Source organism: Macaca nemestrina, chromosome 6 (genome assembly GCF_043159975.1).
Source record: "Macaca nemestrina isolate mMacNem1 chromosome 6, mMacNem.hap1, whole genome shotgun sequence".
Taxonomy (NCBI): Eukaryota; Metazoa; Chordata; class Mammalia; order Primates; family Cercopithecidae; genus Macaca; species Macaca nemestrina.
Genome location: NC_092130.1, coordinates 4,037,380 through 4,064,859, shown reverse-complemented (window position 1 = coordinate 4,064,859; position 27,480 = coordinate 4,037,380). Strand labels below are relative to the sequence as shown.

General features: G+C 42.6%; 1 protein-coding gene across 5 annotated transcripts in view; it reads left to right on the top strand.

Annotated features, from left to right (window-relative positions):
* The window catches only part of LOC105480933 (SUMO interacting motifs containing 1), a 93,301-nt gene that overhangs the window by 64,460 nt on the left and 1,361 nt on the right, over positions 1-27,480 (top strand). For all 5 annotated transcript variants that reach the window (XR_986681.3, XR_011624415.1, XM_071098061.1 and 2 more), the window contains exons 6-9: positions 7,596-7,748; positions 9,624-9,752; positions 19,479-19,635; positions 19,821-19,905. Coding sequence is in view for 3 of the 5 variants with exons in the window: in XM_071098061.1 (XP_070954162.1) it covers positions 7,596-7,748; positions 9,624-9,752; positions 19,479-19,635; positions 19,821-19,905 (524 nt within the window). In the remaining 2 variants the exon portion in view is untranslated. The remainder of the gene's footprint in view (positions 1-7,595; positions 7,749-9,623; positions 9,753-19,478; positions 19,636-19,820; positions 19,906-27,480) is intronic.

The following is a 27,480-nucleotide window of genomic DNA, read 5'->3' as shown; positions in this document are numbered from 1 at the left end:
AACTCACTCGTTACTATGAGGACAGTACCAAGACATTTATGAAGGATCTGCCTCCATGACCCAAACATCTTCCACTAGGCCCCATCTCCAACACTGGGGATCACATCAACATGAGATTTGGAGGGGACAAATATCAAAGCTATATCAGTTGGGTTTATCCAGATGTAACCCCATCATATGTTGAGCATCTGAACATCCCTTGCTTTTTTGGAAATGGCTCTTACTAGAAGGGTGTACCGGCATCTCTTTGTTCAGAGCAGCGTTGAAACTCTTCCACTCATACTTACGTTCTCATATGTTCTTACATATTTGTTGAAAGTAGTATTCACAGGTCAACATGGGGTATTGAGTATGATAAATCCTCTAATAAAAAGGAGGACGTTTCATTATGTTTTGGGCATTGGTCAGCTTTCCTACCCCCTTAGTTTGCATGCCCATATTTATTTCCCTATATGTGGTATTTTATCTAAATCTTAATCATTTTAGGGGTGCAAAATCAGTAAGCAGAGGATCAGCAAAGAGCACAAGACAGCACAGTTGAATTTTAAAGTGGAAAATTGGTCAGGCGCAGTGGCTCACGCCTGTAATCCCAACACTTTGGGAGGCCGAGGCGGGCAGATCACCTGAGCCCAGGAGTCCAAGACTAGCCTGGCCAACGTGGTGAAACCCCATCTCTACTAAAAATACAAAAATTAGCCATGCGTGGTGGCATGCGCCTGTAATCCCAGCTACTTGGGAGACTGAGACAGGAGAATCGCTTGAACCTGGGAGGCAGAGGTTGCAGTAAGCCGAGATCACACCACTGCACTCCAGCCTGGGCAACAAGAGTGAGACTCTGTCTCAAAAGCAAATAAAAAATAAATTTTAAAAAGTGAAAAATAATTTATATAATGAGAACAATTCCATCTACCATTATGCTTTGCTGCCTAGGCATTAGAGTGAGTGGGATACACAAGGCACTGTTCTCTCGGTTGCTTTCATTTTCACCTCTTGTGGTGTGAGCCTCTCACTGTACAAGGTATGACTCTTGGGTTTAAAGATAGGCATTTAAGGCTGGGCACAGTGGCTCACACCTGTAATCCCAGCACTTTGGGAGGCCAAAGTGGGCGGATCACTTGAGGTCAGGAGTTGGACACCAGCCTAGCCAACATGGTGAAACCCCATCTCTACTAAAAAATACATTAAAAAAATTTTTTTTTTGCTAGGCATAGTGCCAGGCACCTGTAATCCCAGCTACTTGAGAGGCTGAGGGCAGGAGAATTGCTTGAACCCAGGAGGTGGAGGCTGCAGTGAGCCGAGATCGTGCCATTATACTCCAGCGTGGGCAACAGAGGAAAACTCTTGTCTCATAAATAAAGGCATTTTGGGGCGGGCATGGTGGCTAAGGCCTGTAATCCCAGCACTTTGGGAGGCCAAGGGGGACAGATCACATGAGGCTAGGAGTTTGAGACCAGCCTGGCCTCAAAACCCACCTCTAGTGAAAGTAGAAAAATAGCCAGGCATGATGGTGCACTTCTGTAATCCCAGCTACTCGGGAGACTGAGGCATGAGAATCATTTGAACCTGGGAGGCAGAGGTTGCAGTGAGCCAGGATTGCACCTCTGCAATCCAGCCTGGGCAACAGAGCAAGACTCTGTCTCAAAAACAAAACAACAACAACAACAAAGATAGGCATTCTTGAGGGGTGTTTGTGACCTGTAAATCTAGGCCAGGTCCTCTGTTTCGTGCTTACTCAATGAAAAAAATCATTTGTTTCAGTTGGCAGGAAAATGAACTACCTTTGATTCATTAAGAAATGGATATTAGACTGAGTTGGTGATTACAAGGATGTATGCATGTATTTATCTAAATTCATCAAACAAAACTTTGGCAATTTATTGTATGTAAATTATACCTCAAAGACATATTTTTAAAAAGAGAGAGAGGCCGGGCGCGGTGGCTCACGCCTGTAATCCCAGCACTTTGGGAGGCCGAAGCGGGCGGATCACAAGGTCAGGAGATCAAGACCACGGTGAAACCCCGTCTCTACTAAAAATACAAAAAATTAGCCAGGCGTGGTGGTGGGCGCCTGTAGTCCCAGCTACTTGGGAGGCTGAGGCAGGAGAATGACGTGAACCCGGGAGGCGGAGCTTGCAGTGAGCCAAGATCGCGCCACTGCACTCCAGCCTGGGTGACAGAGCGAGACTCCGTCTCAAAAAAAAAAAAAAGAAAGAGAGAGAGATGATCAGTCTCCATATGACCCCCTCTTAAGGGATTTTCTTTTCTTTCTTTCATTTTGAACTACACATACAAACAGTAGGCTAGTTTCTACAAGACTTCAGAAATACACTTCTCTCCAGGTCCCCTCACCTGCATTTTTGTTTCTCTTTAATTGGTATTTTTAATGTTTACCTCCATATGGCAAAATAACATGCTTTCAGTGCCGCTTCTTGATTTTTCATCGTTAGCCATTATCTGTTGACTTCTCACATGAAAGATAAGGAGTTTGCTCTTTTTCCTCCCCACATTCCCCATCACACACATATTTCCCAGCCCCTATATCATTAATATCATTATAATTTTTATATCAGTGTTCAATGTTTCTATTACTATAACTATGTATGCTAGTCAGAATTTTACTAAGTACTAAACCGTGATTGCTTTTCCTTTTATTCATATCTTTTTGTTTTCCCTAAGGTTAATAATTATCCTATTTTTAAGTTTCTTGCTTTCCTTGTACATATCAGAATTCAACCCCAAATTCTCTCCTAGTTGACACCCTCCCGAGGGTGTCAAGGTTCTTGGCGTCTTCAACAAAGAATTGGACAAAATGTATAAACAAAGCAAGGAAAAATGAAACAACAAAAGCAGAGATTTATTGAAAACGAAAGCACACTCCACAGGATGGGAGCAGGCCCAAGCAAGCAACTCAAGAGCCTGGTTACAGAATTTTCTAGGGTTTAAATACCCTCTAGAGGTTTCCCATTGTACTTGATGTACACCCTATGTAAATGAAGTCGTGGCCTGCCATCAGTTTGATTAGTTGTAGGAGGGGCCAGGGTTGCAAAAGGAGAAGCCTCTGGTCCTTTTGGTACTTGGGCATGGAAAATTGGGGTTTTTCTTTTGATTTAGTTCTAGGAATTCAACATGAATTGGCCGTAGGTTCCCTGCCTCCAGACCCTATTTTCCTGCCTCAGTTGGTCTCAATATCCCCTCAAGATATTTATTCACACCGGGTTGTCCTATTAGTTTCTTCTCAAAAATCTGAGGTAGAATGTTTTGATCTCCTTCAGTCTGGATCACTCGTCCTCTTTTCCAGTCTTCATTGTAAATTTGAGAGTCCCCTTTAATGCTTTTCAAGGTTGGATGACTTGTTTGTCCTGTCTTTCTCTTTCATGGCTCATACCTTCATTTAAGGAATCTATTCCTAGTAGCTTTCTAAGAAAGGTGTATGGGAAGTAAAGTTTTTGAGATCTTGTTTGTCTGCAAATGTCTTTATCTTCTCATGCATTGATTGATAATTAGGCTAAGGATATATGATCTGCTTAGAAATAACTTTTCTACAGAACATCAAAGGAAATCTTCCATTGTCTTCTAGCTTCCAGAATTGTTGTTAAGAAATCATAAGTCAGGCCGGGCGCGGTGGCTCAAGCCTGTAATCCCAGCACTTTGGGAGGCCGAGACGGGCGGATCACGAGGTCAGGAGATCGAGACCATCCTGGCGAACACGGTGAAACCCCGTCTCTACTAAAAATACAAAAAACTGGCCGGGCGAGGTGGCGGGTGCCTGTAGTCCCAGCTACTCGGGAGGCTGAGGCAGGAGAATGGCGTGAACCTGGGAGGCGGAGCTTGCAGTGAGCTGAGATCCAGCCACTGCACTCCAGCCTGGGCGACAGAGCAAGACTCCGTCTCAAAAAAAAAAAAAAAAAAGAAATCATAAGTAGCCGGGTGTGGTGGTTCATGCCTGTAATCCCAGCACTTTGGGAGGCCGAGGTGGGTGGATCACTTTGAGCTCAGGTGTTCAAGACCAGCCTGGGCAACATGGCAAATGCCCATCTCTACCAAAACTACAAAAAATTAGCTGGTGGTAGTGGCACACACCTGTGGTCCCAGCTACTCAGAAGGCTGAGATAGGAGGATCACTTGAGCCTTGGAGGCAGAGGTTGCACTGAGCCGAAATTGTGCCACTGTACTCCAGCCTGGGTGACAGAGCAAGACCCTGTCTTGGAGGGGAAAAAAAAAGAAGACATAAGCTATTTTGATTACTGAGTCTTTGTGTGTGCCCTGATTTTTCTCTCTGGAAGTTTATAAAGTTCTCTTTTTGCCAAATGTGCCTGTCCTAGGTTTATACTCATCCATTGTGCTGGGCATTCAGTGGGCCATTTCAGTCTGGAAAAATGTCCTTCATTTCTAATAAACAGGATTTTTCACTTTTGTTATTATCTTTCTAATTTCCCAGAGCTCTTTTATTTTTTCTCTGTGTCTTCCTTATTAAAATTAATCAATAAGCCAGGCATGGTGGCATGTGCCTGTAGTCCCAGCTACTGGAGAGGTTGAAGCAGGAGGATCGCTTGAGCTCAGGAGTTCAGTGAGCTATGATGGTGCCACTGCACCCCAGCCTGGACAACAGAGCAAGCCCTCATCTCTAAAAAATAATAATAATAGGCTGGGCACAGTGGCTCAGGCCTGTAATCCTAGCACTTTCAGGGGCCAAAGTGGAAAGATCGCTTGAGGCCAGGAGTTCAAGACCAACCTGGGCAACATAGCAAGACCCTGACTCTGCAAAAAATTAATAATATAAACTGTATTCTTATTTTCTTCTTTCCTGGATCTGTATCATCTCATATCTTTGATTTTGCTAATCAGAATTTTCATTTTTGTTTATTCTCTGTTTCTCTTACATAATGTCTGTTTTCTCCAAGTTGCTTTTTTGGGAGGAAGGAGAAGTGTTTCAGTCTCTTTCCATAGATGTCTGGTAAATGTTGGTAGTCTATAGTCTATCCATATTTAAAGGTGCGAGACTCAAAAGATAATGGAAGCTGTGAAGACATGAGAGGACTTGTCATTTCTGCACTTCCCTGTAGGTGGAACTGATTTCTCATTTCTTTTTTCTTTTTTTTTTTTTTGAGACGGAGTCTCACTCTGTTGCCCAGGCTAGAGTGCAGTGGCGCGATCTCGACTCACTGCAAGCTCTGCCTCCTGGGTTCACGCCATTCTCCTGCCTCAGCCTCCCAAGTAGCTGGGACTACAGGCACCCGCCACCATGCCCAGCTAATTTTTTGTATTTTTAATAGAGATGGGGTTTCACCGTGTTTGCCAGGATGGTCTCCATCTCCTGACCTCGTGATCCGCCTGCCTCGGCCTCCCAAAGTGCTGGGATTACAGGCATGAGCCACCGTGCCCGGCCCTGATTTCTCATTTCTAAGAAAATTTCTTGAGTCAAGGTCTTTCCTCTTGGGCTGGTTCAGTTTTACAGAGAAGACATCCAACCTCTTACATGAAGGATGAAGACAGGATGCCAAGGTGTTGGAAGACATGTGTGAGAAGATGGCAAGGGTCTCTGCATTCAGCATGCATATGTTCCTTTAGTGCCCCATTTGCTTCAGTGTCTGCTTCCAAGCCATGCCTGGTATCCCAGTCCAGAGACCATCTGGTTTACCTCTCCACAAAGTTAACTTGTAGTCTGCAGGACTGGGGAAGATCTAGAGGTCTAAAAATTTCTTAAACAGCTTTCAAGCCATCCTTTTTTTTTTTTTTTTTTTTTTGTGAGGTGGAGTCTGACTCTGGTTGCCCAAGGCTGGAGTGTGGCAGCCCAATCACAGCTCACTGCAGCTTTGACCTCCATGGGGTCAGGTGATCCTCCCACCTCAGCCTCTTGGGTAGCTGGGACTACTGGCATGCACCACCACGCCTTGCTAATTTTTTGTATTTTTAGTAGAAACAGGTTTTCACCATGTTTCCCAGGCTGGTCTCAAACCCTTGGACTCAAGCAATCTGCCCACCTCAGCTTCCCAAAGTGCTGGGATTGCAAGAGTGAGCCACCATGCCTGGCCACCTCCTACTTATTTCAGTTTACCTCTCTTTCACTGTCACTTCAGAGAAACCTGGTGCTGCCGCTTACAGAGCTTATTGAAGTTGTTTTTTGCTTTTTTTTTAAGTAAATAGGATTAAATAGGATAGCTCTTCTCTGCTGCTGGCTTAGGATTCAGCTTTCTCAATTCCACTAAGTCAATTAAAATGTATTCCTTTGCCTCATTCATAGGCTTGGATTAAACATCATCTTTTAAAAAAATGGCACAGTGGCTTTATTTGCTTAGTTAATTGGTTGCCTTTAATTTTGTAATCGGCATCTCTCAACCTACTCCCAAATCAAAGACTAAGCCCTTAACAGTTACCTCACCCCTCATCCATCAGCCTGAGCAACATAGCAAGAACCCATCTCCACACCCCTTCTCACTCACCTTCCACCCGAGGTGATCATCATTCTGCATGGTCATCATTTCATTTCTTTGCTTTCTGTGTAGTTTTATTGCATATACATATATTCCTATAAAATATTTTTTTACTTTAGTTCCTTTAGGTCTATATTAAAAGGTATCATGCTGTATGTAATCTACTGAGACTTTTATTTTTCACTTACTATTTTATAGTACCAAGACTTGTCCATATTGTTGCCTGTCACTGTAGTTTATTCATATTGACTACTATGTAATATTCTATGAATATCCTTCATTTGCCTTCCACCTTTCAAAATTTCACTGCTATCATCTTCTCTCCTCTTCTCTTCGTCCTTGTAGATATTTTTCAAAAGTTATTTATTATAATATTAGTGGGGTTTTGGAGGAAACAAAATTAGGTGTGTATATTCAATCTACTATTTTTACCTAGGTTACCTAAGTGATCATGAAAAGTAGTTTTGACTATATGAGATGTTTTTACCTTACTAACTTATAGAGCCTCAGCCCTGTATAAAGTATGATTCCACTGCACACACTGTAAACCTTAGTTGTTAACATTAATAGGTGACAATAATATAGAACTGGCAAGGACTTCTATGGTCATCCAGTCCAACTTTCCAGTTGGTTTAGAAATGTTCCTGGTCAGGAAGGCACAGATAGTACTGTTTGACCCTGGAGTTACTTTTGAATACTTATAAATACTTATAACTCAAAGAAAGATGTTGATATTTTAGTTAGCTTTTTTTTTTTTTTTTTTTTTTTTTTTTGTAGAGATGGGTTCTTGCTATGTTGCTCAGGCTGGTCTCAAACTCTTGGTCTCAAAAGATCCTCCTACCTGGGCTTCCCAAAGTGCTGGGATTGCAAGCATCAGCCACCATTCCTGGCCTTTCGTCGGGTTTTATAGCCTTACTGCAGTTAAATGTGATGTTTTTGTTAGACTTGTTTAATTATTGAAAATAGCCGAAGGGCCTTTTTGTTGCCTGTAGGGAAATCCAGGGATCTCGGGGCCCAGGTTAAGGCTGTGGTTCTGAGCACCATAAATACAGCAGACATTGAAACCTTCTCTCTATTTATTTATTTATTTATTTATTTATTTATTTATTTATTTTCTGCACAGGAAAGAAAGAATAAACCTTTTCTTTCTTTTTTCCATTGCAGGGATGTTATCAAGTGGCTGGTCAAAGCAGTAACTGCAGATGGATTGACTCAGCCCCCAAATGGAAATCAAATGTCTTCAGGAACGGGAATCTTGAGGGCCGGCGGTAGCCACCCTCCTTCCCAGCCCAACCTGACAAAGAACACCAATCAGCTGTAAGGGGCAGGCAGTTATCTTTCCTGGGGTTTAGCATTTTAGAGAACAGCACCAATCCCTAAGAGCAGCTTCCCCCAAATTAACAAGATCTTAGAACATAGCTGATGCTTATTCAAGACTTAGTTTAACTAAAGGCTAATTTTCTAATTTAAAAGGTGGAACAAAACCAGGTGCTTTCACCCCTAGAATGAACAGGACTTCACAAAGTGATTATGAAGTCACAACGCAGACACAAAACAAATGCTAGAGAACACTGCCCTTCATTTCCTGCATTTCAGGAGACAGTAAAGGGTTACAGCTGCTCATCACTTTAGGTATCTGTTGCCATAGAGAAGGAGCGGTGTGTAGTGCGAGTTTTGTTAACTTCGAGTCCTCAAGGACCTGGCTTTCTCTCCCCAGGTCCTGGGAGGAAAATAGCAGTTCAGCCTGCAGGTTCCAACACACGAAGGCAGGTCTCATCACCACAGACTGGACTGGAAAGAAATTCATGGCATTTCTTTTATGGAGTTGAGAGTGGCCTTGGCATTTTTTGAGAGATGCCAGGATATTAGGGGCTGGAGCTACCCTTGCACAAGTAACCCAGTATTCCATGTCAATCATATTGTTAAAAGCCAGTCACACTGGACATTTCAAATACATTTGTGTCTGAATTCACAATGTTATATTATAATCTGGTTGCACCAACCTGATTTTTATGGAAGGCCTACAAGTTTAAATTGTTTCCTAAATTATAAATAATTATAACTAATTTAGGAAACAATTCTAAAGGGGAATGTTTTGGAACAATGAAGCATTTGGGCAGATTGAGGAAGGTCCTAAAGTGGCATTCTCCCACAGGGGCCACATAGAGACCCAAGAGGGAGGTGGACACTGTTCCTTCAATGGAAGCTAATATCAAATAATCATCATCATAATAAATGTTTATAAATACATGTTAGTAGAAGTAACAATAGGGTCCCCTAAAAGTCAATTTTGTTATGATCTTAACAACAATAATAGGTTGCTACCACTTATCACTAGAGTCCCTATCTGTGAGATATTTTATATAGCACTCACAAGTTTACAAAGTAGATTATATTATTGCTCACCCTTTTTATACATGAGAACACTTGGACTCAGAGCAGTTTAGTAACTTGTCAAAGGTTGAACAGCTTATTATTGTTGTAGAGACAGAAGCTGAGGCTAGAGCTCCTGATCTGGCCCACCTATTGTGTTGCTAGCTGCAGATTTTCTTAAAGTAAAGCCTTTCTTCCATCACAAATAACACGTTAGAAAAGGCTGATGTCAGGCCAGGCTCACCTTTCTGAGAGGTTGCCCAGACACCTAATGCCACAGCAGGCTGGCTGTCTCCCACAGTTAGATCTAATGAGAAAGAAGGTCAGGTTCCACCAGGGGAGGTTCTGAGACTGATCTTAGTAAGAAACTATTGTAAAGGAAACAGTAACAGGAGAAAACATGTATTTGCCATACAGTTTTCTCCTGTATCAAAGAAATTTAAATCATTTTAAGTCACTCTGGACCTGTTTCTTCATCTGCAAAATAGGGAAGTTAGAGATCAGATGATCCTTATAGTTCTCTAGATCCTTAAGGTTGTGTGGTTCTATTTTTGAATTTAAAAGCAGCTTGCTTTTACAGCTCAACCCCAGGTTCTGAGAGGTTCAGATAGTATGTTCTGGCAAAAGGGATTCAGGTAGGTGAAATTGCTAAATAAAAGCATGCTGATGGCTTGAGTAGTTCTCCCTGACCTTGTGTGTGCTTTATAAGTCCTTTAGTAGTCTCTACTCTCGATGTACACTGGTGGGGACTCCTCCCAGCCACAGAGTGGCTCCTTGCCAGACCCTCACACTCATATGTGTCCTATGTTCTGGACTCAGGATTGTGTGCCAGCTTCAGAGGATGCTCTCCATAGCCGTAGAGGTGGACAGGACCCCCACCTGCAGCTCCAATAAAATTGCTGAGATGATGTTTGGGTTTGTGCTGGACATTCCTGAGAGGAGCCAAAGGTGAGTCTTAGTTTTATTGGGGAGAGTGGTTATTTAAAAAAGAAAAAGAAACTTCTTGGAAATCATTTTTATTAAATTAACTTTTCTATCTATGTTACCTGTCAGGAACAGAATTTTACAAAAGAAAATTCCAAACTAATTAAGATAGGAAGACAATAGTAGAAGGATTATTCTCATGTCTTTAACTTTTGGAAAGGAGGTTCTCAACTAATTATTATTATTTACAACTGAGATATAATTTCTTGGGAAGAGGCACAGTACCCTAAATGGAGCCTAAATTTTCTAACCTTATCAATTTGCCTAACAGTTTTACTCTTCTGTCAATATTTAACTGTTAAGGCTGGGTGCAGTGACTCACGCCTGTAATCCCAGCACTTTGGGAGGCCTAGGCGGGCAGATCACCTGAGGTCAGGAGTTCAAGACCAGCCTTGGCCAACATAGTGAAACCCTGTCTCTACTAAAAATACAAAAATTAGTTGGGCGTGGTAGTGCACACCTGTAATCTCAGCTACTCGGGAGGCTGAGACACAAGAATCACCTGAACCAGGAGGTGGAGGATGCAGTGAGCTGAGATCGCTCCACTGCACTCCAGCCTGGGTGACAGAGTGAGACTCCATCTCAAAAAAAATAAAAATAAAGGGCGGCTGCGGTGGCTTACACTTGTAATCCTAGCACTTTGGGAGGCCGAGGTGGGCGGATCATGAGGTCAGGAGATTGAGACCATCCTGGCTAACACAGTGAAACCCCGTCTCTACTAAAAATACAAAAAAAAAAATTAGCTGGATATGGTGGTGGATGCTTGTAGTCCCAGCTACTCTGGAGGCTGAGGCAGGAGAATGGCGCGAACCCTGGAGGCGGAGCTTGCAGTGAGCTGAGATTGCACCACTGCACTCCAGCCTGGGCGACAAAGTGAGACTTCGTCTCAATAAATAAATAAATAAATTTATTTATTTAACTGTTAAGCCCTGCCTGCTTCTCTGATCTTTATCCATAGGCCTGGCGTAAGTGTTCACTAAAGGTTTGGTGAGTGAATGAAATAGATATATCCAATATTAGGGGAACTAGAGGTGACCCAAGAAAGAAAAGAGCTGGACCTGTAGAATGACCCCAGATAGTAAGAATTAGGAATTCAGTTTCTCTAAGCATGAATTAGTGAAGTATTTCGTTAGGAAGGGATAAAGAAATGGTTTTTGGCTAAAACCAATGATTCCTTCCTTGAGCCAGTAATTTTAAAATCCAGAGGGAAAAAAATAAACTGGAATGAATATTAATTCATGAACAATTGCTGGTATAGGAAATAAGTATAAGAGAGTCATTGTGTAGTGGTGACCCTTGGGGAAATTATGGTGTATGTTTGTCTGCAGTTCATCTCCATCAGCTCCATGACTGCTTCCTATCTCCGTCCCTAAACACCCAGCTGGCAACCAAGACAACTATTGTGCAGCTCTGGTTTCTTCTATTACAAGAAAATGTCATACCAAATAGTACTGTAATAGGACTTAATTAAAATACTCTGGTAAGATTAAGACATTTACTGAGCCTCTACAATGTGCCAATCATTGTCACATTATCTCATTTGTTTTCTGGGGTTTTTTTTTCCTGTTTTTTTCTTTTTTTAATTTAGAAACAGGGTCTTGCTATGTTGCCCATGCTAGTTTTGAACTCCTACGCTCAAGCAATCCTCCTGCCTCAGCCTCCCAAAGTCTGGGATTACAGGCATGAGCCACCACACCCAACCTTATTTATTTTTCTTATAATGTTATCCCTATTTATTTATTTATTTGTTTTGAGACAGAGTCTGACTCAGTCACCCAGGCTGGAGTACAGTGGTGGGATCTCAGCTCACTTCAATCTTCACCTCCTGGGTTCAAGCGATTCTCCTGCCTTAGCCTCCTGAGTGGCTGGGATTATAGGTACACACCCCCATACCGAGCTAATTTGTGTATGTTTAGTAGAGATGGGGTTTCACCATGTTGGCCAGGCTAGTCTCAAACTCCTGACCTCAGGTGACCCGCCCACCTCAGCCTCCCAAAGTGCTGGGATTACAGGCATAAACCACAACACCTGGCAATGTTACCTCTATTTAATGAATAAGAAAAGCATTCAAAGAGGTGGAGTTAACTAGCTTAAGTTTATGTAGCTAATCAGGTTCAGAATCCAAATTTAAACCCAGGGCTGCTTAATCCCAAATTCAGTATTCAAAGGAGGCAGTATGTTGTAGTAGTCAGACAGAAGAAAGTGCACATGAATACCATGCTTGCTCTAACACTTTGTCAGGAGTATTTCATTTGGGTCCAATTCCTCTACTATCCATTCATATAAGCCCAGATGCTGGTAAGAAATGGAAAAGCTAAGGAATGGGTAACAAAAATGAATTAGGAATTAAAACAGATGAACATGATTTATACAAAATCTGGCCCTACTTTAAAATTCTCTCAGAAGGGGCAAATTGGCCACTCACTCAAATTATACTAAAAGATACTTTACTTGGCCTTTACCTTTATTTATTTTAATTTTCTAAAGATTAAGTATAATTTACATACAATTAAATTATGTAAACTAACTTGCATACATACCATCCAGCGAGTCTTGACAAATGCATATAGCTTCTTGACCTATCATTTTCCAATTGCTCATTAGTAGTGTATAGAAACCCTGCAACCTTAATAAATTAACTTATCCTAGTAGGATTTTTGTTTGTTTTCCTTAGGATTTTCTACATACACAATCACATTGTCTAAAAATACAGTTAACCTTATCCTTCCCAATCTGTGTATGCTTTTGCTTTCTTTTTCTTGCCTTATTGCATAGGCTAGTATCTCCAGGAAAATGTTGGAGAAGCAGTGAGAGTAGACATTATGGCCCCATTCCTGACTGTAGGGTGAAAACATCCAGTTTTTGACTATTAAGTGTGACGTTAGCTATAAATGTTTCATAGGTGCCCTTTGTCAGATTGAGGGAGCTTCCTTCCACTTCTAGTTTATTATTTTTATGAAGAATGAGTATTGACATTTGCCAAATATCTTGTTTCCATCTATTGAGATAATCATAGTTTTTCTTCTTTATTCTGTTGATGTGGTATGTTACACTGATTAATTTACTCATATTAAGCCAACCTTGCATTCCTGGAATAAAAACCCTACTTGGTTGTGATGTTATCCTTTTTTTTTTTTTTTTTTTTGAGACGGAGTCTCGCTCTGTCGCCCAGGCTAGAGTGCAGTGGCCAGATCTCAGCTCACTGCAAGCTCCACCTCCCGGGTTCACGCCATTCTCCTGCCTCAGCCTCCCAAGTAGCTGGGACTACAGGCGCCCGCCACCTTGCCCGGCTAGTTTTTTGTACTTTTTAGTAGAGACGGGGTTTCACCGTATTAACCAGGATGGTCTCAATCTCCTGACCTCGTGATCCGCCTGTCTCGGCCTCCCAAAGTGCTGGGATTACAGGCTTGAGCCACCGCGCCCGGCCTATCCTTCTTATATATTGATGGATTCCAGTTGCTAATATTTCATTAAGGGTTTTTGCATCAATGTTTACAAGGGATATTGATCTGTAATTTTTTCTGTAATGTTTAATGTTTTCCATAATGTTTCCTTATGCATATTGAAAGAAGATAAGTTGGCCAGGCTGGTCTCGAACTCCTGACCTCAGGTGATCTGCCCACCTCAGCCTCCCAAAACGCTGGTGTGAGCCACCACACGCAGCCTTCTATGAACTGAATTCTAAGATAAGTTTAAAAAGCAAAATACAAGAGTATGTATATTAAATATACATATCTTTTTGTAAAAAAGGATAAATTAAAAATACACACAATTCTGATCATTTGTTTAAAAAAGAAACAAAGTTAAGGTAAGCCACAGACTAATAAAATTGCTTACATATAGAGAATGGGTGGGAATGGGATAAAAAGGAGAAAAGGTACTGGACTGAGTGGTAATGATGGCAGTGGTGGTAGTGGTAAACACTTCCCTGAATATGCCTTTTTGTGTGCCTATAAACACTTCTTAGAGTCATGTTAAACCACTTACTCCTGAGATTGCACATTTTTTATGTGAAAAATCAGACCTTGGCAATGACCTTGAGCAGTAGGATACAAATAACTCTCACAAGCTTAGCGTTCCAATAATGGAACACTGGGCATAAATTAAATGTTTTACATACTCAAAAAAAATCAAGTTCACAGGGTACCAAAAATGGAATACAAACAGAAACAAGTTAACCTAACTGTACTTTAATAAAATAAAGCAGAGCTAGCATGGTGGCATGCACCCACAGTCCCAGCTACTCAGGAGGCTCAGGTAGGCGGATCACTTGAGTGCAGGAGTATGAGGCCAGCCCGGGCAACACAGCAAAATCCTGTTGGTAATTAATCAATAAAAATGGGGTAAGGGGTGGAGTGACAAGCCCAGGTAACTTTTTTTTAACTTTTTATTTTCATTTTATTTTAAATAATTGTAGATTCACAGGAAATTGCAAAACCTTTTACAAGTACTGTGTGTCCTTTACACTGTTCTCCCCCAAATACAAGGAGAACTGTAACTATAGTACAATATCACAAATAGGAAATTTACATTGGTACAATCCAGGACTTTATTCAGTTCTACCCATTCTCATGCAGTCATTTGTGTGAAGCTCTCTCTTTTTAGTTCTATTACATGTGTAGATTTATATAACCATCACTGCAGTCAAGATGTATAACTGTTCCATCTTCACAAGGATTCCTTGTGCTACCCTTTTATAGCCACAATCATCCATCCTCCCCAGCTACTGGCAAACACTAATCTGTTCTCTGTCTGTGTCAAAGTCACTTAAAACACAATATTTGGACTAAATGTCATAATGGTAAAGACAAAATGAACTCTAGTTAGTAGGTTTCTTTTTTGCAGAGATATAGATAAACAATTCAAAAACTATTTTATGTGTATTCTAGGATTAAACATATAAATATACTGTGGATGCTGAGAACCAGGTTTCTCACTGTCAGAGAAAAGAGTTACACATATGAAAAGGGGAAAGGATAGAATGAACTTTGTGGTACTGGATTGGAATTGGAGGTATCAGTATGAACTCATGGTTTCTAATAAATATAGAGAGATATAGGAATAGATGTAGATGTGTGAGGGCTTATTTACATACATACATACATAGATATATATATATATATTTTTTTTTTTTTTTTGAGATGGAGTCTCACTCTGTCTACCAGGCTGGAGTGCAGTGGCGCGATCTTGGCTCACTGCAAGCTCCGCCTCCCAGGTTCACGCCGTTCTGCCTCAGCCTCCCGAGTACCACGCCCGGCTAATTTTTTGTATTTTTAGTAGAGACGGGGTTTCACTGTGTTAGCCAGGATGGTCTCGATCTCCTGACCTCATGATCCACCCGCCTCGGCCTCCCAAAGTGCTAGGATTACAGGCGTGAGCCACCGTGCCTGGCCTATTTACATATATTATATATACACATACGTATGTGTGTATTCATACATATGTTTCCTACCTCTGCCCACTGAGAAAGCATAGAAGCAATTATATCTTAGTAGTAGTGGAGCACACCTCATACCCAGATTTTTGTTTTTAAATTCCAATTTACATGAAAGGGAACCAGGGCCAGGTGTGGTGGCTCACACCTGTAATCCCAGCACTTTGGGAGGCCAAGGTGGGCAGATCACTTGAGGTCAGCAGTTAAAGACCACCCTGGCCAACATGGTGTAACCCTGTCTCTACTAAAAATAAAAAAATTAGCTGGGCGTGGTGGCATACACCTGTTATCTCAGCTACTTGGGAGACTGAGGCAGGAGAATCGCTTGAAACCAGGAGGTGGAGGTTGTGGTGAGCCGAGATCGCGCCACTCCACTCCAGCCTGAGCAACAGAGCAAGTCTCCATCTCAAAAAAAAAAAAAAGGGAACCAGAATTAGCTTGGCGTCGTGACACACACCTGTAATCCCAGCTACTTGGGAAGCTGAGGCAGGAGAATCACTTGAACACTGGAGGCAGAGGTTGCAGTGAGCCAAGCACCACTGCTCTCCAGCCTGGGCTACGGAGCAAGACTCCATCTCAAAAATAAAAATAAAAAGAATGATATAAATGGAATCATTTGGTATGTAACCTTTTGGGACTGGCTTTCTTCACTGAGCATAATTCCCTGGTGATTCATCCAGGTTGTGGGGATTTTTTGGTGTTTTGTTTTGTTTTGTTTGAGACAGAGTCTCACTCTGTCCCCCAGACTGGAGTGCAGTGGTGCAATCTAAGCTCACCACAACCTCCACCTCCCAGGTTCAAGTGATTCTCCTGCCTTACCCTCCTGAGTAGCTGAGATTACAGGTGTGTACCACCACGCCCAGTTAAGTTTTTGTATTTGTAGTAGAAACGGGGTTTCGCTGTGTTGGCCAGGCTGGTCTTGAACTCCTGACCTCAGTTGATTCGCCCACCTTGGCCTCCCAAAGTGCTGGGATTACAGGTGTGAGCCACCGCACCTGGCCTAAATATATATTTTTAATTTTTTTTTCTTTTTGCCCTAACCTCTCTTATCTTCTGGGAATCTAAGTGTACATATAGATCTGTTCCACAGATCACTGAGGCTCTATGTTTTCTATTGCTGTTTAGTTTCATTTATTTTGTTTTCTCTCTCCCTCTCTCTCTCTCAATAGTCTTTAAAATCTCTGTTCCTTTTATTCCCCCAGTGCCCAATCTGCTGTTAAGTCCATTATTGTATTTTTAGAATCTAGAGTTGACATTTGGTTCCTTTTTGTTCTTTTTGCTGCCGGTCTTCATCTAGTCACTCATTATGTACATCTTAATTTACTTGCTTGCTTTTGAAAATCTTGAACATAGTTATAATAGTTGTCTAAAAGCCCCTCGCAACTAATTCCAGTGTTTGTATCACCTCCTGGTGTTTCTGTGGACATTTGCTCCTGGTTATGAATTACATCTTCCTGCTTTTTTTACTTGTCTGGTAATTTTTATTGTGTGCTGGACATTGTGGGCACTACATTGTTGAGAGTCTGGATTTTGCTCTCTTTCTTTAAAGAGTATTGACTTTTATTCTGGCAGGCAGTTAATTTGCTGGCAGATTAGCTTTCTCCTGTTGAGGCTTGTTTCTAGGATTTGTGAGGATGGTTCCACAGCAGCCCTTATTAAGGAGCTACATTCTTGAGGCTTAGTCTTTCTGGGGTCTCAATTGAATGTCCAGGATATTCCGTGAGATCTCTCCACACTGACTCCTTGAAACACCAGTATCTTTCAGCACTCTGAGATCTCCAAAATTCCCAGTCAGCTTGCAGCCCCCCAGTAGCTGTTCTCCACCAGGCTTTTGGGGCTTCCCCATTCCCTTACACACATTTCCTGAGCACCCTCTTCTCTGACACGAGTTCCAGACACCTCAGCTGTCCTAAACTCCAGTCTCTGTTTTGCCTGCCCAAGAAGCCCACTGTCTTCTATTTTGGACCCACACCTTCCTCTGCCTTCATTAGAAAGTGCCCCCAGCAAGAAATCTGAGGTAGATGAAGTTTGCCACCTTTGTTTCCCTTCTCTCAAGAATCGCAGTCCTGCCGGGCACAGTGGCTCATTCATATAATCCTAGCATTTTGGGAGGCAGTGGGGGTGGATCACCTAAGGTCAGGAGTTCGAGAGCAGCCTGGCCAACATGGTGAAACACGTCTCTACTAAAAATACAAAAATTAGCTGGGCATGGTGGTGGGCGCCTGTAATCCCAGCTGCTCAGGAGGCTGAGGTAGGAGAATTGCTTGAACCTGGGGATTGGGGGCAGAGGTTGCAGTGAGCTGAGATCAGGCCACTTCACTCCAGCCTGGGCAAAAGAGCAAAACTCTGTCTCAAAAAAAAAAAAAATCGCAGTCCTTTGTAGGAAGTTCTCCAATGCCTGAAAATGGTTGTTTTCTGTATTTTCTCTGGGTGACAGAAAGGAAAGTCCAAAACAGTTACTGTGTTGAGGCTGGATCTAGATGTTGGCCTTTCTTTTTTCTTTTTTTTTTTTTTTTTTTTTTTTTGAGGCGGAGTCTCGCTCTGTCGCCCAGGCTGGAGTGCAGTGGCGCGATCTCGGCTCACTGCAAGCTCCGCCTCCCGGGTTCACGCCATTCTCCTGCCTCAGCCTCCCGAGTAGCTGGGACTACAGGCGCCGCCACCACGCCCGGCTAATTTTTTTGTATTTTTTTTTTTAGTGGAGACGGGGTTTCATTGTGTTAGCCAGGATGGTCTCGATCTCCTGACCTCGTGATCCGCCCGCCTCGGCCTCCCAAAGTGCTGGGATTACAGGCTTGAGCCACCGCTCCCGGCCAACCTTTCTTTTTTCTTTGTATCTTTTTCTTTGAGATGGAGTCTGGCTGTGTTGACCAGGCTGGAGTGCAGTGGTGCGATCTTGGCTCACTGCAACCTCTGCCTCCTGGGTTGAAGCGATTCTCCTGCCTCAGCCTCCCAAGTAGCTGGGACTACAGGCACACACTGCCACGCCTGGCTAATTTTTTGTATTTTAGTAGAGACGGGGTATCACCGTTGTTGCCCAGGCTGGTCTCGAACTCCTGAGTTCAAGCAGTCCACCCGCCTCGGCCTCCCAAAGTGCTAGGACTACAGGCGTGAGCCACTGTGCCTGGCTTTGTTTTTAAATTTTTAATTTGAATTGCTATAGGTAATTCTATCTACAGTTCCTAGTGTGTTGAATATATTGAAATTGTGTCCTTATCCTTTGTAGATCTCTGAGTTTACCATCTGCAGATTATAAAGCAAGCCCTGGCATAAAAATTAGAAGAGAAAATAGTTTCAGATAAAAAAATATTATGGCCAGGCACAGTGGCTCATGCCTGTAATCCCAACACTTTGGGAAGCCAGCGTGGGAAGATTGTTTAAGGCCAGCCCTGACAACGTAGTGAGACCCCATCTCTACAAAAAAATAATTAGCCGGGACAGTGGCATACTCCTGTAGTTCTAGCTACTTGGGAGGCTGAGGTCAGAGGATCACTTTGAACCCAAGAGATTGAGGCTGCAGTGTGTGATGATCACACCACTGCACTCCAGCCTGGGTGACAGAGTGAGACCTGTCAGAAAGGTGGGGTGTGGGGTGAGGGATGAAGGGAGGGAGAGGGAGGGAGGAAGGGAGCGGTGGGCGGAGGGAGGGAGGGAGAGAGAGAGAAGAGAGAGAGAAAGAAATACCTCCTGCCTTGAGCCTTTTTTGCCCCTCCTAGAGCACTCTCACCAGTGCTTCTGCCTCCATAGGAAGGCCACTTCCAGTCCCCTGACCAAATGTGCTCTCTCTTCTGTGTATCTCTGGAGCACCACTAGCACTTTGCGTACGAGCACACTTGCCCTGAACGTTTTTAAGTTCCTTTTGCGTACCCCTTGCCCCTGTTTAACTATCAGCTTCTTGAGAGTGGTTCCCTCTTTTATTTATCTTAGTATTCCTTGTTGTGCCAAATAGTATTTGGCACATCATAGGCATTCAGAAATATTCTCATGATGAATTCTCATAGTTACAATGTGTAGTAATTATTTTTAATGTATCCTAAACTTGTCTCTGTCAAATGTGAAAGACTTTCCTGATTCTAGCCGTTGCTAGTCCAACAAACCCATTTCTACCCTTTCCACAGGTTTTGTGATTCTGTAGGCCTCCATGGTATTCCTTCTTAACTGTCTTTTTTAGGACAAATATTGTACATTCAGGGTGAATCGTGGCTTATGTTCTTTAAAGCACAGTTGTGGTTAACTCCCTCTTCCTCTCCTCCACACAGAGAGATGTTCTTTACCACCATGGAAAGCCACCTTCTGCGCTGCAAAGTGTTAGAGATCATATTCCTCCACAGCTGCGAGACACCCACCCGCCTGCCTCTGTCTCTGGCTCAGGCCCTCTACTTTCTGAATAATTCTACGTCACTGCTCAAGTGTCAGGTACATTTTTCCCTGCTCAATTTCAGACCTAGAGCACCTTTCTTTGCTCTAAAGCCGAACCCTTCCCATAGGATTTTAGCTTAAAACACAACTGTTTGAGCATTCTGTGAAGGTGAATTGAAAACTGTACAAAAATTTTAACTGGGGAAGGCATTTATTATCAATCAATTTTACTATCTCTACAGTCAGATAAAAGCCAGTGGCAGACTTGGGACGAATTGGTTGAGCATCTGCAGTTTCTGTTGTCCAGTTATCAACATGTTTTAAGAGGTAAGGAGCGTTTATTCACAAGTGGAGTTGTGGGATGTCTCAGTGGACATTTGTATTAATCATAACTACACAGGAGATTCTAATTTGTTGACATTGTTCCTTGGTTGTATGTAACTTATTATAAGGGATAAGAAATGACATAGCTGGAGTCACCACTGTGAAAAAGAATTCACATATTCTTGTTATGGCCGACAATTCATGGTCCTCATAGTTGTAAGGTTGTGTAGGTAAGCAGAAGTCATCAGAACCTCCAGCCTGGCCAACATGGGGAAATCCTGTCTCTACTAAAAATACAAAAATTAGCCAGGCGTGGTGGTGCACGCCTGTACTCCCAGCTACTCAGGAGGTTGAAGCAGGAGAATCGCTTGAACCCGGGAGGCAGAGGTTGCAGTGAGCCAAGATCATGCCACTGTATTCCAGCCTGGGCAACAGAGTGAGACCCTGTCTCAAGGGAAAAAAAAAAAAACAGAGAAGTCATCAGAACCTGAGAAGGAGTCAGGAATGACCTGAAGACCCCTGGCATCCTCCCTTGACCTGTCACTGCAGCATCTTTGCTCAATGACTGTGGACATTGTAAACATTGTGAACATCTGTCAATACGATGTAAGTACAGAGCAAATCAGGAGCAAGGTGAACATGTACATCTTGCAGAAGATGTAAGATACCCTAAGTCTATGAAAGTGGCTCTTCAGAGCTGCTCAGGTCACAGGTGAAGCCAGTGACCAATGACGATGTAGGAGAGTTAGACCAGGTAACCCTCAGAAAGTAAATGTTGACCAGGATAATGATACAATAGCTGCTTGAGCTACAAATGAGAATGATTTTATTAGCCAAGGATTAATGAGGCCTGTGGGAAAACTGAAGAACTGATGAATTATTAATTACTAGAGGAAAACTAGTAACTTGCTAGGGGAGAAACCCGGCATTTTTCCTGGATGTGATTGACGGAGAAGGATGTATCATAATGTATGTAATGTTCTTGCCAAAAGTTTATGACCGCGATCCAGTGGCCAGTACACTTCAGACAAAACCAGATTGAGTGACCTTTTATAAAATAACTGACCTGTACTTTTTTAAAGTGCTAGTGTCTTAAAAACAAAGACAGACTGAGATACTCTTCCATATTTAAGAGAAACTAAAGCACATAAATACTAAATGCAGTGCATGACCCTAGGCTGGATCCTGAACAGGAGAAAAGAAATCATAAATGGGGAGACAAGAGTTTCCCAGAAAGAAGGAACAGCATGTCCTAGAGCCTTGAGGCAAGAAGTTGCTTAGTGTGAGTCCAAGGAACATAGAACAAACTAGCAGGGCAAGGCTATAGTACATTGTTCGGACAATTGGTAAAACTTTAATAGATTAGATAACAGTATTGTGTGGATACTGAATTCCCTATTTTTGATAATCATACTGGATTGTGATAGTAAATATCCTTGGCCTCAGGAAATCCATACTGAAGTACTGAGGGTAGAGGGCACAGTGTCTGCAACTTATTCCCAAATAGTAAGCGACAAAAGTGTATAAGTGAAGTGCACATGCCCATGATCATATTGAGGTTTATTTTAACTCAGTAATGGCATTTGAGAAGGTAAGATAGCCCTCAGACCCTCTCAGGCCAGGAATTGACAAAGCTGTTGTAGAGACGTTTTAAAAAAAAAAAAAAAAGTTCTGGATTTAAGACAGAAAGTCTGAGTTTAAATCCCCGCTTCACCATTTACTCAGTGTTGGGCAGCTAACTGTCTCTAGGCCTCGGTTTCTTCCTTCTATAGAATGGGGATGATAGTATGTAACTTGCAAGGATTATTCTTGAGTGTGAAAAAAGTATTAAGTGTTTAATCTTTATTGAATCTGTCTTCCTGTGTTCCTGGGCAGAGGTAGGCTAAGGGACTTCTCTGTGTTTCAGACTCTTGTAACTAACACTTAAAAGAGTACATTGTCGGCCAGGCATGGTGGCTCACGCCTGTAATCCCAGCACTTTGGGAGGCTGAGGTGGACAAATCACAAGGTCAGGAGTTCAAGACCAGCCTGACCAAGATGGTGAAACCCTGTCTCTACTAAAAATACAAAAAATTAGCTGGGCATAGTGGTGGGGTCCTGTAATCCCAGCTACTCAGGAGGCTGAGGCAGGAGAATAATTTGAACCCGGGAGGCGGAGGTTGCAGTGAGCCAAGATCGCACCACTGCACACCAGCCCTGGCGACAGAGTGAGAGTCTGTCTCAAAAAAAATAAACAAACAAAAGAGTATGTTGTCCAGTTCATGCATGATATGTGGTTGTGCAGTTTGTGCATTTTGTAGCACCCTCAAAGAAAGGTGCATGTCCTTCTCAGAACAAAGACCCGAAGGCAAGTTCCATGTGTTCTTAGCCTCAAGGAGGCTTATGTAATTGTTTTGGAGAGTACCAGAAGGTTAATATTAAACAGCTTGTTTTAAAGTTCACCTTTCACATTTTTTGTTCCTTACTATTTCAATTCCCAGGGAATACACCTATCATGGGCAATAATGACTTAAGATGGAAACGGAATCTACTTTTATTACAGAATATTTTTTATGTTTTGATAAGAGAGAGAAAGGCCTCAGACCAGTATATATTGACCAAGAATAAATGGGGTGTGTTGCAATGCTGTTTTATCCTTAATGTTCGTTCCAGCTTCTTTGAGGTCCAAGAGTTGGGAAGGAGGAAAATTAGCACTAGTAGTTTGAAAACATTGTCCTGCAAAGAACACAGCCGAATGGTGCCCTGCAATAGTCAGCGTCCTTGTCAGTCAGTAAGCATCTTACTGTGAGGGCCCCTTCCTCATCTCTGCCTTCTGCGCGTGATCTGTGGATGTGGTTGAGGGCATTTTGAGATTAGTCTGAGTTGTCTAGCTCCACTAATTGTCTAGCTGCACGAGTGGGAGAAGAAGGGAAGGGATTAGAGAGCCTAAGCTTTCCCTTTTTTTAGGGGAACTCTCAGCATGGAGGGAGAGAGGAAAAGAGATTAGGTAAATGCCCCTGCACTGGCTTATATAATCCAAAAACCTTGTGAAGGTATCACCCCCCTGTTACAGATGGGAAAACAAAGGCTGAGAGAAAAGTAGATGCAGAGCCGGGATTCAAACAGATCTGTCAGAGACATGGATTCTGGGCTGTCAGTTGAGCTCATGTTCTTGTTCTTCAACTGAGAGAATCAATCCCCCCACCCCAGTTGCATAGCCATGTGGCTCAAGTTTCAGCCTCTGCAAAATTACAAAGTGCTGCCTGTCATGGAGTTTATGAGTATGAATTCTAGGGATTTGAACATATAATACTTAAATGAACAAATGCATGCTTTTCCTGAATCCTGCTCATCTGGCCAGCATAGCTTACAGAAGTCAGTCACAGTCATTCTGAGGACAGTCACACACACAGTCTCCCTGCAAGGAGCCCTGTCCATGGACGGGGAAAAGCAGAAGCAGGTAGGATCAGTTGGTCCTAAATGAATAATCACACGAGTAACCTATAGTTACAATTAAAGTAAATGCTATGAAGGAAGTACAAGTGCACAAAATCTATTTTTGGAGGGACCCAGGAAGGCCTCCCTGAAGAAGTGATACCTCATCTAAGATGTTAAGTAGGCAAGGCACGGTGGCTCACCCCTGTAATCCTAACACTTTGGGATGTCGAGGTGGATGGATCACCTGAGGTCAGGAGTTCAAGACCAGCCTGGCCAACATGGCAAAACCTCATCTCTACTAAAAATACAAAAATTAGCCAGGTGTGGTGGTGGGTGCCTGTAATCCCAGCTACTCAGGAGGCTGAGAAAGAATCGGTTGACCCTGGGAAGCAGAGGTTGCAGTGAGCTGAGATCGTGCCACTGCACTCCAGCCTGGGTGACAGAGCAAGACTCCGTCTCAAAAATATATAAAGACATGAAGTAATGGTGTTAGCCAGGCAAATGGGGAGACAAGAGTTTTCCAGAAAGAAGGAACTGCATGTCCAAGGGCCTCGAGGCAAAAAGATGCTTAGTGAGTCCAAGGAACATAGAACAAGCTAGCAGGGCAAGGATGTAGTGAGTAAGGGGAGAATAACACTAAATGAGACTAGAGTAGTCCATGGGGCAGGTTGTGAAGGGCCATCTTGGCCATGCTAAGGAAATTCAGCTGGTTCCTAGAACAGAGTGAAGCCATCAAAGTGGTTGGTTCCAAGTAAGGGAGTGTCATGATCAGATCTGCAAATGTAAAAGGCCGCTCTACCTGATGTGTAGCGAATCATTTGGCAGAGAGCCAGGGGAGGGGTAATGGTGACAAGGGTGTGGCGAGGACGGAAGGACAGTGGAGAAGGCAGTGGATGGGACAGAAGCACTTTGAATATAACTTTGACAGGGCTTAAGTGACTGAGTCTGAAGGATGACTCCCAGGGTTCTGCCATTGCTGACATGGAGAAAGATCTGCAAGGAAGATCAGGAGCTCAGGTTTGACATATTAGGTACACGATTCCTATAGTGATGATGGTGATGATGATGATGATAAAATAATAGCTAACTCTTTTATTGATCCAAAACTACTAACAATACTATCAGCTGAAATATCCTGATTCAGGCATTATGGCTCAAACCCTTTTCAATGCTAAATGTCCTCATACAGTAATCAGCAGCCTCTGATATAACAATTCTCATCTTACCGAAGCATAAAATCCAAGGCCTTGCTGACTAGACCAGCAGGGCTGAAGTCCACTGGCCAGGGTTTCCTCCCCCATAGACAGTGCTGAGATGGGCGCTGCTAACATTTGCTTCTTTAACTTTCCTGCAGGATTTAATAAACTCCAAATGCTTCTTGCTTGCCCTCTAAGTATCCCCGTCCCACCCTATTCAACTTTTTTCCCACTTCTTTCAAAATCATTTTTATATTTTTCAGAGTGGGACATGCCTTAAGAAAATCAAAGTCTACAAAAAGGCTCTTTTCTTCCTGAGACTGTTCTTAACAAGTCACAAATGAAACAGCTCATATTTCCCTGTTTACAACCCTCTAAGTCTATAGATACCCTGTTTTGCTCTCAAAGGCCAAACTCCACATTATAATGTGGCCTGCCCTACCTTCCAATCTCATCTAGTACTTCTCTCCCTTTTATTACTCTGATTTTTTTTAAGTTTCTCAATTTATAAAGTCATTACTTTATGTTAGCTGAAACACTTTAGGTATCAAATGTAATTTCCATTGCCTTCCATGGATGCAATTAACATGTGGTATATGCATCCCCAGTGCTTCCACCCAGTTCCGGCGGCTGGGAAGTCCAAGGTTGAGGGGCTGCACCCGGGAAGGACTTCTTGCTGCGTCTTACCATGGCAGAAGGCTTACTACCCTGACTTTCTGTCTAGTTCTCAAAGCATGCTTTTCCTCAGGGCATTTGCTCTTGCTGTTCTCCATGGACTGCTTTTCCCTTTGACCTTTGCATGGCTGCCTCCTCATCCGTCCATACTCAGCTCACAGACCCTCCCTGGCTAGAGTGGGCTGCTTCCCTTATTCCCCCCAGTGTTACTGTTTATCACCGCATCTGATTTATTTATTTGATTGCATTTGCCACAGACTACAATCAATATTGTTGACTAACTTGTCAGGCTTCCTGCAACTAGAATATCAGTCTACAAGGACTGGGCCCAAGGCTCTGAATTCCACTGTCCCCAGACTCTAGCCAGTTCCAGATGTGCAGCAGGTGCTCAGTAGATGTGTGCTGTTTGAATGTTGAAAGGGCCTTGCACTTCCATCTCGAGGCAGCTTTGTTTCCTGTGTTTCCAGACTTTCTGAACATGCTGTTGTATACTTACTATACTTCTTCGCAGATGACAGACTTTAGTTTTGAGAGATTTTACTTTTCAGTCATTTCTTCTGAAAGTTGAGAAAAAAACATATTGAATGTATTACTTGAAAATGTAACCTGATATACCGCTTAAAATGATTTATTCTGTGTCCTAAATCTGGACACAGTGTAGCTCAATCCTTTTAATAACTGCTAGTGAAAATGCCATCATCCCCGTTTGATAAATGAGGAGACTGAGAAATGATGGTGTACTTACATGCAACTGGAAGTCTTCGAGTCCCCAGAACTCTCTCAATACATTTGCCTAATGTGACCTTGTGCTCATTTGCCTCAATTTCACATGCTTCTAGAATCTATTGGGGATGGCCTTAACTTTTTGTTTTCTTGAGTATTTTCATTTTTAGACCTACGGTAAAGTTGAAAGAATAGTACAACGAACGCCCATATATATATGCCATTTACGTTGATTCATTAGCTGCTAAGATTTTGACACATTTGGTTTACCTATTGATCCATTTATGTACCATTTTTTCTGAAACAGTTGATAAGTACACCATTATAATTCTATTGCTTAAGTACTTCAGCATGTTCAGCATGTATCTCTAAGCATAAGGATATTGTACTTCATACCACTATGCATTATCACACTCACGAAACTTGTTTTGTTTTTTTGTTTGTTTGTTTTGAGGTGGAGTCTAGCTCTGTCGCCCAGGCTGGAGTGCAGTGGTGCAATCTTGGCTCACTACAACCTCCACCTCCTGGGTTCAAGCAATTCTCCCACCTCAGACTTCCGAGTAGCTGGGATTACAGGCACGCACCACCATGCCTAGTTAATTTTTTTGTATTTTTAGTAGTGACAGGGTTTCACCATATTGGCCAGGCTGGTTTCAAACTCCTGACCTCAGGTGATCTGCCCACCTCAGCCTCCCAAAGTGCTGGAATGACAGGCAGAAGCCACCACACCCGGCCATGAAACTTGTTCTTGATAGCATGTTATCTAATAGTGTCCCAGTAATATCCTGTTTTGGTGGTTGATTTTAGATTGAGCCAGGATACAGTCAAATATGAAGCATTGTACTTGGTGGTCACACTCTTTGGTCTCTTTCAGTCTAGCACAGTTCCCAGCTTTTACTTGTCTTTCATAGTAGATATTTTTTAAGAGTCCGGGCCAGTTATTTTGTAAATGTCCCATAACTGAGATTGTTAATTGCTTACTCATGATCACACTTAGTTAAATACTGTTGACAAGAACAAGAACATGGAACAGACAGGCACGGTGGCTCACACCTGTAATCCCAGCACTTTGGGAGGCTGAGGCAGGCGGATCACTTGAGGTCAGGAGTATACACACACACACACACCCCTGAGACTGGGTAATTTATAAAGAAAAGAAGTTTAATTGGCTCACAGTTCTACAGGCTATACAGGAGGCATAGTGGCTTTTGCTTCTAGTGAGGCCTTAGGAAACACAATCATGGCTGAACAGGAAGCAGGCATGTCTTACGTGGCCAGAGCAGAAGAGTGAGGAGGTGCTACATACACACTTTAAACCACCAGACCTCACAATAACTCATTATCACTAGAACAGCACCAAGGGGATGGTGCCAAACCATTCATGAGAAATCACCCCCGCCAGGACCTACCTCCAACATTAGGGATTACAATTTGGGATTGTCTAGTTGTTTATTCATGATCATACTCATGTTAAATACTACTGGCTAGAACATGGAATAGATGAAGATGTCTGATTGTTTCCCCAGTATTTTCATTTTTTGACCGCTTTTTATGTGATCATAAAAAA